Below are 8730 nucleotides of genomic sequence, written 5' to 3' on the forward strand. Positions count from 1 at the left end.
CTTTTAATTGAAGGAAAGACAATTTTAGAAATTGCAACAAAAAAATAACCATTTTTAAATTCTCAAAGCTATTTTTGACAAACTTTGGCATTTTGTGGTTAAACTGCTACTTTCAGGGGATTTTTTTCTTATGTGGAAGTAAGGCTGCAACTAACGGCTATTTTAGTAATCAATTATTCTGACAATTATTAGAAAAAATTGCTACATTCTGCTTAAATATTTGTTTACACAATATTAAAATATGTTGGATATCAAAAAGCAAATTAAATTCCTTTTGTAAATAACATTTTATTGATGTAACTTGATCATTTGTAGCAAAGGAAGCATCAGCGGCTAAATAAATACTGTCAGCATCTTTATTTTTTATTAATTGCTTAATCTAAAATGTCAAAAGAAGTCGACACTTTAATGGTTGCAAAAGATGATCAATATATTCTTATTTGAACCAGGTGAAGCTACAAATGGAAACAAACATATTTACAGAAAAAACTATCTCTTAAATGTAAAAATTTTGAATTTTTTTTTTTTTGCACATTTGCCTTAATTACTGCCCTGAGTTCGTATACTCCAGTTAACGATTAACTGACTATCGAATTAGTTCACGAATAATCGATTTATCAATCAAGTAATTGTTCAGTAAAATTAAATTCCAGTTTATTGCATAGCGCTTAATGTGATTTATAATTCGGGTGAAAGGTTCATATTTACACAGCTTCTTAAACGCACAGTCTTTGATATTTTTTAATGCTTAGTTCTGATATAATACACACATTTTTGTTAAACTTTACAACATGAAAACACATCATCAGGCTCAGACATTGCAGTACTTGGCTCAGGTAGCAGTCGATGCGCCACGCGGACATCGGAGGGAAACTTCCGGATTAGCATAGCAGTACGGTTGAGTCAACCCAGCCAAGATGGAAGCCGGGGTAGACGGGCTCGGTGAAGGTGGTGTGGAAGGTGTGGAGGAGAGTCCGGTCACCACAGGAGACCCTAAAGAAGGACAGCGACCCCGCCGTCCAGTCCAGGTAAACTCCTACTTTATTGGAGTTGGGTGTAACTGGAACAACGTCGTTCATGCTCCCATGCAGAATCCGGTAGCTGTTTCTGTTGCAGTTCAGGCCCCAGGAGACGTCATTGCGGCCCAACCAGCGGTCATCACCCTCTCCTTTCCTCAGCATCCGTCTGTAGGCCACACCGATGCAGACCCTCCCGACCCACTCCGTCTCCCAGTAGCAGCGCCCGGTCAGTCCCTCTGTGCACAACACCTGGGTCCAGTAGTCGAACCTGTCCGGGTGATCCGGATATGAGTTCTTGGTCCAGCGTGTTGCTTTCTGGTTTCCATTGGAAAGAGAAAGATCTCTGTGGGCTGTGTTTGGGTCCAGGGTCAACTTCTTAAGGTCTGATTGGAAAATAAGGCAGAAAGAATTAATCATTTAGAAGAGTCAAGCAAAAAAATAATCAAATATGTTGGCTACCTACATTTCCTCGGACCAGGTTGGATCCTGGATTCGCCACATTGCTCCACACTAAAACAGATTGCTAAATGTTATCTTGGTGCTTTTGGGTTAGGAGCGGAGGTGGGTAGAGTAACCAAAAATTGTACTCAAGTAAGAAGAGTAGTGATACTTCAACATATTTTTACTCAACTTAAAGTAAAAGTAGCTTCCAAAACAAATGACTCAAGTAAGATTAAAAAAGGATTTGGTAAATAGTCTATTCAAGTACCGAGTCACTCATCAAATTATCAATCATTTAATATTTAAAAATTACATAACTGCCTTGACTATTAGTTTAGGTGGTTGGTAGTTGGCACTTTTTCCATTCTAATTAACAATTGTTAACAATGTTAATTATCAAAAAAACTTAATTATTAACAACTGTTAATTGGAATTAACATTTAATAATTGTTAACTAACAATTTACATTTGTTAATTAGAATGGAAAGAGTGCCAACCAAAAAATGCTCGCCACCCACTAACAGTTAATTGTTAATTAATCATTAACAATTAATGATTGTCATCAGATCGGAGTGAATCTTTACATTTGTTTTTGGTTGTAGAAGGATTGATATGAATATTCCTCTGTAACTGCATCATGTCTGGGTTTTCTTTTTGTTGTTGTTCTGTTGTGTCTTTTATTTATGTTTTGTTGCAAACATGTCTTGGTTGTTAATTAATTAATAATTGTTAATTAATCATTAACAATTAACTGTTAATTAATTGTTACTTAATTAACTGTCAATTGTCAATTGTACCATCCTTCCATCCATCCATCCATTTTCTTACACCCTTCTCTCTTAGTGGGGTCAGGAGGGTTGCTGGTGCCTATCTCCAGCTATCATTGTTAATTTGTACCATTAATTAAAAATTTATTAGTTGTTAACTAACTATTAGTTAACAACAGTTAACATTAATTACATAAATATGTAAAGCATCATTTTGTTTGTTACGGTAATTACCAATTTTGTGAATCATATAAAATTGTTAAAGCAATTTTGTTTGCTTCATCAGACAAAATTTATATACAAAACACTTTATGATCATAAAATGTGAATAGATTACAAGTTTATGAACATATTTGCAAAGAGCCAAATGTAAAGTTTTTGACTGATTCCTGGCAGACTGATGCTTTCTTACCTGAGTGTCTGCAGTGTGCAGCGAGGGTCCTCCAGCAGAGCTGAAAGCAGCATCAGCCCAGAGTTTCCTGGATGGTTGTAGCTCAAGTCAAGCTCTTTCAGGTGGGATGAATTCAATGCAGATGCCAGGAATGTGCAGCCCTCTTCTGTCACTCTGCATCCTGACAAACTTTGACAAAATTATATTTAATCAAATTGACCCGTACAGCAAAAACGGCAGCGACAGAGAGCCACTTCTTTACTGAGGAAGTATTGCATGTTTTACCGAAGTTGCTCCAGTTTGCAGTACGAACTCCCCAGTCCAGTCGAGAACGTTCTAACTCCATCGTCCTGAAAGTCATTGTCGGTAAGATCCAGGACTTTTAGGCGGCAGCAGGAGGAGCTGATGACTGATGCTATAGTAACCGAGCTGTTCTCTGTTAGGCTGCAGCTTCTTAGTCTAAGCAAACAAAAAAATACAAGGACAAAAGATAAACCCACATGTAGTGTCACTTGCATTTATCTGTGGAGCAGACATGTTGGATTTCGACCTCAGTGTCTCCAGTTGGCTGTTCTTTAGCCCGTCAGAGAGTTGCTTCAGTCCTGCGTCTGTCAGGTTGTTGTTGCTCAGGTCCAGCTCTCTGAGTTGGGATGAGCTGATGCCACTGGCCAGGTTTTCACAGCACATCGCCGTGAGGTTGCATGCTTTCAAACTAGACCAGGAAAACAAATGTGTGACATGTGAAAACTGTGCCAAACTGTCCGTATTTGACAACATAGTAGCTAGATAAATAATAACTTGACTGACAGAAACTCTACGGTAAGTTCAATCCAAAAAAAAACAACTGTAGTCACACTGAGTACTGGGATTCTTCAAGGTTGTGTGCTTGGCCCATCGCTGTTCACACTCTTAAGACACAACTGTGCATCCAGATTGAAGGAAAAACTGATCATTAACTGCAGAAAGTTTGCATTCACTTTTAAAATCTGGCACTCTGCTTAACTAAGCACTGGTGCTCCTCAGGGAGATGTGCTTAGTCCATTATTTTTCACTATATATACTTTTTAGGAATAGGTTTGTTTCAGTTTTGCTGTAATACACAAACAGCCTCCCATCGTTTTTGGAGTCTCTTGAGTTTGTTTACTTTGTCAGCCATATTGCCTGGACACCATCATGTCCGATGTTAACAAGTGAAGCCTAGGGATTCCTCAGGGGTGTGTGCTTAGGCCTCTAGTTTTTCTGTGAGCTCATAAAGTTTGCTAATGGTACACAAGTGTCAGGATTATAAAGATCTTGCAAAGCAGTTTTCTATCCATTCTATGTAAAAGTATAGTTATTTCTAAAGCATTTATAGCTTTTAGGTACCACAATTGCATGCATTAAAGTGAGTGTTTGGAAAGTCTTAATCTGAGCTAGAAAGAGTCGTACCAAAGGACTTACTTTGCCACTTGGACTGTTTTCACAACAGGCATTAGTCTCAGGAGCCCCTCTTCTGACCTCTTGTAGTTACTCAGATCAAACACATTGAGCTCTTCTTCTGAGGTCAGCAATACAAAGATCAGTGTGGCCCACTGGGCAGGTGAAAGGGTAGCTTGGTTCAAAATGCCTGAGCTGAAGATCTCCTGAACTTCCTCCACAAGAGAGTGGTCATTCAGCTCATTCAGACAGTGGAAGAGATTGAGGCACCTTTCAGGACACTGGCTGTCTCTGATCCTATCCTTTATGTGTTTAATGATTTCACTTCTGGTTCTTTGATGAGTTCTGTTGTTAGTCATTAGATGCTTCAGCAATGTTTGATTGGACTCCAGTGATAGACCCAAAAGGAAGCGCAGAAAGATGTCAAAATGCCCATTTTCACACCGCAGTGCCTTTTCTACAGCTTCTTTGTAGAGGATGATCTCTGATGATTCTCTGGACATTAAACGGCGTGACACAGATGACTTCTTGACCAAAACGTTGTTGTTTTCGTTGTGGAACGTGAGGTAGACATACAGCGCTGCAAAGAACTCTTGAATGCTCAAATGCACAAAGCAGAACATCTTCTCTTCGCACACTGTCATCTCCTCGTTGAAGATCTGTGTGTAGACGTCTGAAAACATGGAGGCCTCTGTGACCTTGATGCCATTAAGGATGAGGTCACTCTCATAGAAGATTGGGTGACCCTTCTCCAGCTCTTTGAAAGCAAGTTTACCCAAAGCAAGGAGGTTAGTTCTCACACATTCAGTAGTGGAGTCTCTTCTTCTCGGCAGTCTTTTCTTCATTTTCTCCACATAGAGGGACAAGAAGTGGATGTACATCTGTGTGAGACTCCTCGGTGTCTCTTTGCTGTCTTTATTCGCCAGGTTCTTCTCAAGAACACTCGCCGCCATCCAGCAGAAGATCGGTAAGTGGCACATGATGTGAAGACTTCTGCAGGATTTCACATGTGCAATCACCCGATTTGCTACGGTTTTGTCGGTAATCTTTCTCCTGAAGTACTCTTCTTTCTGTGAGTCATTAAATCCCCGCACCTCGGTGACCAAGTCAATGTACTCAACTGGGATTTGAGCTGAAGCTACTGGTCGAGACGTGATCCAAACGAGAGCCCAGGGAAGCAGACTTCCCCTGATCAGGTTTGTGACAATCACAGAAACTGTACTTTGCTTTGTAACGTCTGACAATATTTCACTTTTCTGGAAGTCCAGCGACAGCCGACTCTCATCCAGGCCATCCAGGATGAAGAGGATTTTGCTTTCAGGCTCGTTAAAGATTTTTGTGTCTTTTATTTCAGGGAAAAACACATAGAGGAGCTCCACCAGACTGAAAGCAGTCTTTTTCATTAAATTCAGCTCTCGAAAGGAGAGGGAAAACACAAAATCTATCTCTGTGTTTGCCTTCTCCTCTGCCCAGTCGAGAGCAAACTTATTGGCTGATACGGTTTTTCCAATACCGGCGACTCCCCTGGTCACCACGGTTCTTATGTGCCGTCCGGGTTGACACTCAAACAGACGATTGCAGTGGATTAACTTGTCCTGGGGTGCACATCTCTTTGATGCAATCTCTATCTGTCTCACTTCATGCTCTTTGTTAACCACACCACATCCGCCCTCAGTGATGTAGAGCTCCGTGTAGATCTGATTGAGAGACATCTTATTTGCATCCGTTCCAATCCCTTCATGCAAATGACTGAATTTCCTCCTCAGAGTCGCTTTCACTTTCAGTCGGCATTGAGCTAATTTATCTGAGGAAAATGGCACAGGGTTATTAATTGTGCATTTTGGATGTTTCGCAACCATCTTGCGAGAAAGAGGAAGTACTTACTTTGGTTCTGCTCAGCATTGCAACCGTCTGCAACGTCTTGCTTCAGAGATTCTTTGAAGAGATAATTTGAATCTGCAGAACAAAATAAATACAGAATTAAGAGAAAACTTTAAAATACTAATCCAATTAAACCCCTGTATTGAGGTGTAGACAATATGACTTCAAGTATGCCTACCTTTGCCCATTGATATATTAATGTTAATGCTGCCAACACTGGAGCCAACGATGGAAGGAGCCACCACATTGCTGCCGCCTTGAGCAGTGAAGCTGGGCTGGAAATGATGAATTTCAGCCTGAATTGAGGGAATTCCTAAAACGACACAGTGAATGATTAAACTCTAAACATTTAGTGACACTTTAGAGGTCTGTCGGCTCAAAGCGTCAAACAAATTCAGTAAATTCAGCATCTGGTGCGGAGGGCTTAATGAAAATGAATTTGCACATCCGTATCTGGTTTTCAACTAAATATGCTTCTGCACAGATTTATTTTGGTCTCTCTTTTTGTTGCACATCGTCAAACAAATGCTAATCCCAGACAAGGGTGTCTTGAATAAATAAAAAAAGCTGTTTTTAAATCAATAATTCAAACCAACCTGGCTGCAAGTGCATCCTAAACTTGATAGCTGGTTTTGCTGATTTGGCATGCATTCTTCACTCTCATGTTTTAGAGACATTTTGGCTCAATCTTATTTGCAGTTATGTTTTAATTTCAGCATGAGAGGCATGTTAAAGATCACACCGCAGAGGGATAGTGCTGGTGCCTTTTCATTAATATTAAGAAATTATTGAGTTAAAACAAGCTCCTATATGTTGCTGAAAGATTATCTATAAGTTAGTTTTGCTTTATTTAAAAAAACAAAAAACAAAAAAAAACTAGTGCAAATATTGAGATATTTGCATTAGAAGCCAGAAATACTTGGTAAGATTTTTTGCAGTGATTAGCTAGAGCCATGTTGTTTTGGATAACAATGAAATATGAAAACTTTAAATATTTTTCCTCCGGTTACTTTTATCTGATGATAAAATTTCTTTGGTGATCTGAAACATTTAAAAAACAATCAAAATCTTCAAGGAGACAGATACTTTTTCACAGCTGAGTCTACCTGAACCAATTTTTAAGAGTTACGTTATTCTGAGTCGTTTTTATTCGAAAACATCCATCCTTACCTCTAGAGTCTTTAATTGCTTCATCTTCAGCCTTTTGCTCCATGTTTTGACACGTTCCTCATCCTTGTCTTGATTCTGTTAGCGAATATGTTTCACCTCCTCTGACACTATTTCAGTCGTTAAGTCACAAAGACAATCTGACAAACTACGAGTAAAGAGCAAGCAGCTTCCCTCCACAACATGAATACAAACAAGTCTTAATGATAACAGGGTAAAAGAGAAGCTTGGCAGCTTTAACAAAAACAATAGCTGCTGTCTGTTTCTTACACCAATGTTTCCATGTAAAAGAGAGAACAAAACAGGAAGTGTTGAAATAGTTCGTCTGAGTAGTCTTCTGTGACTGAGGGGTAGAATGAGCAAACCACAGCACTTTCGTTTGCTAGAAAACGAAATCAAGTTCAGTAAACTACGCTTCAGTGTGGCGATTAGTTTACTGTACGAGCAATGAAGGAAAAGGAACTTTTATTCTTAAGTAAAAGTACAAATTCAGCCAAGTGAACCCAAAGCAGAAAGGGAAAGAAATCTGTGCAACGTGTGAATTCACAGGAACAGTTGTTAAAGATTTACAGTGAAGTCACTGATTTATTTCTGTTAGTGTCGCTTTAATTTAATTAAATATATAATTTGTTCTTTATCAATATCAGATAAAATGATTTTCAGAGGATAAATGAAGCAAAAACAAGGGTAAAAAATTGAGAATTAAAACTTGGAACAGAAAATTTTATTTTTTTCCATCTCATCTTTGCGCATTTATCAAATTGAAAATCTTTATTAAGTCATGATTGAACTGCAGTTGTCTGAGCGACTAATTTCAAGGTAAATTGTGAACATCACACGTTGTTCCAGGAGGGAAAGCACCAATTGAATATTGATATTTGTTTTGTTTACCTTTAAGTGAGTTCATCCTTAAATGAACGGTTATAAAAATGTTCACGTGTTTTATTTCCCAGAGCCTAATCAAGCACTAGCATTTTGTGGAACTAGTTGAAGAAAATGCCATCCTAACATGAGATTACATTGCAACTAAAGATTAATTTAAAAGAACAATTTAAAGCAGTTTTATGAAAACAAAATGGGTTCCCATCAGTACTAACTGATGGGAACCCATTTTGTACAGCTGGGATGAAGGGAAGTCAGAGTGAATAAAGCCCTACTAGAAAGGATTTTTTAAAAAGTAAAATAACCTGAGGAGCAAGAAGAGCATTTTTACTACAGATTCTATTTAATCAAGTTGGTCAAATTATTTAAATTACTGCATTAGAAAGATGTAATTCTTTTCTCCTTTAGTTGTTAAAGACTGTTTTCCAATCAGTGAAATTTTCCTTTAACACAGAATTTTAAAAAAGTGAAAGTTAATTCAGCAATCATGAAGCCAAACCCTTCCTCACTGCAATTCTGCAGCGTCGCCATCTGAACACACGGTGGCAGTAAAACACAAGGTTTAATCATCTGGTTTTCTCTGCGTCTGTTGTGACAAACTGCAACCTTTGTCATATCAGGATAGTTTTGACTGTAACATCATCATTTTTCCCAAAGAAAGTTTCAGGGACGACCTGAAAAGAATGAGCTGAACAGATGGTAACGTTTAAAAAAAGAAAAGAAAGAGAGGGAGAGAGATGACAATAACCCCCAAAGGTCAATAATA

At 38.5% G+C, this 8730-nt stretch overlaps 1 protein-coding gene across 1 annotated transcript; it reads right to left on the reverse strand.

Moving 5' to 3' along the window:
* Nucleotides 1-286: 286 nt before the first annotated feature.
* Nucleotides 287-7381, reverse strand: LOC106935648 (NACHT, LRR and PYD domains-containing protein 3-like). The gene is made up of 9 exons (XM_015016215.1): nucleotides 7086-7381; nucleotides 6094-6228; nucleotides 5919-5990; nucleotides 4059-5838; nucleotides 3169-3330; nucleotides 2904-3077; nucleotides 2640-2807; nucleotides 1483-1529; nucleotides 287-1402 (listed from the first exon to the last, which is right to left on the reverse strand). Exons 1-9 carry the CDS (start codon nucleotides 7126-7128, stop codon nucleotides 882-884), a joined length of 3102 nt encoding a protein of 1033 aa, XP_014871701.1. The 5' UTR covers nucleotides 7129-7381; the 3' UTR covers nucleotides 287-881.
* Between the last annotated feature and the right edge of the window lie 1349 nt (nucleotides 7382-8730).

This window comes from Poecilia latipinna, unplaced genomic scaffold (genome assembly GCF_001443285.1).
Source record: "Poecilia latipinna isolate Pla-1442-1.1 unplaced genomic scaffold, P_latipinna-1.0 Scaffold1994, whole genome shotgun sequence".
Classification (NCBI taxonomy): Eukaryota; Metazoa; Chordata; class Actinopteri; order Cyprinodontiformes; family Poeciliidae; genus Poecilia; species Poecilia latipinna.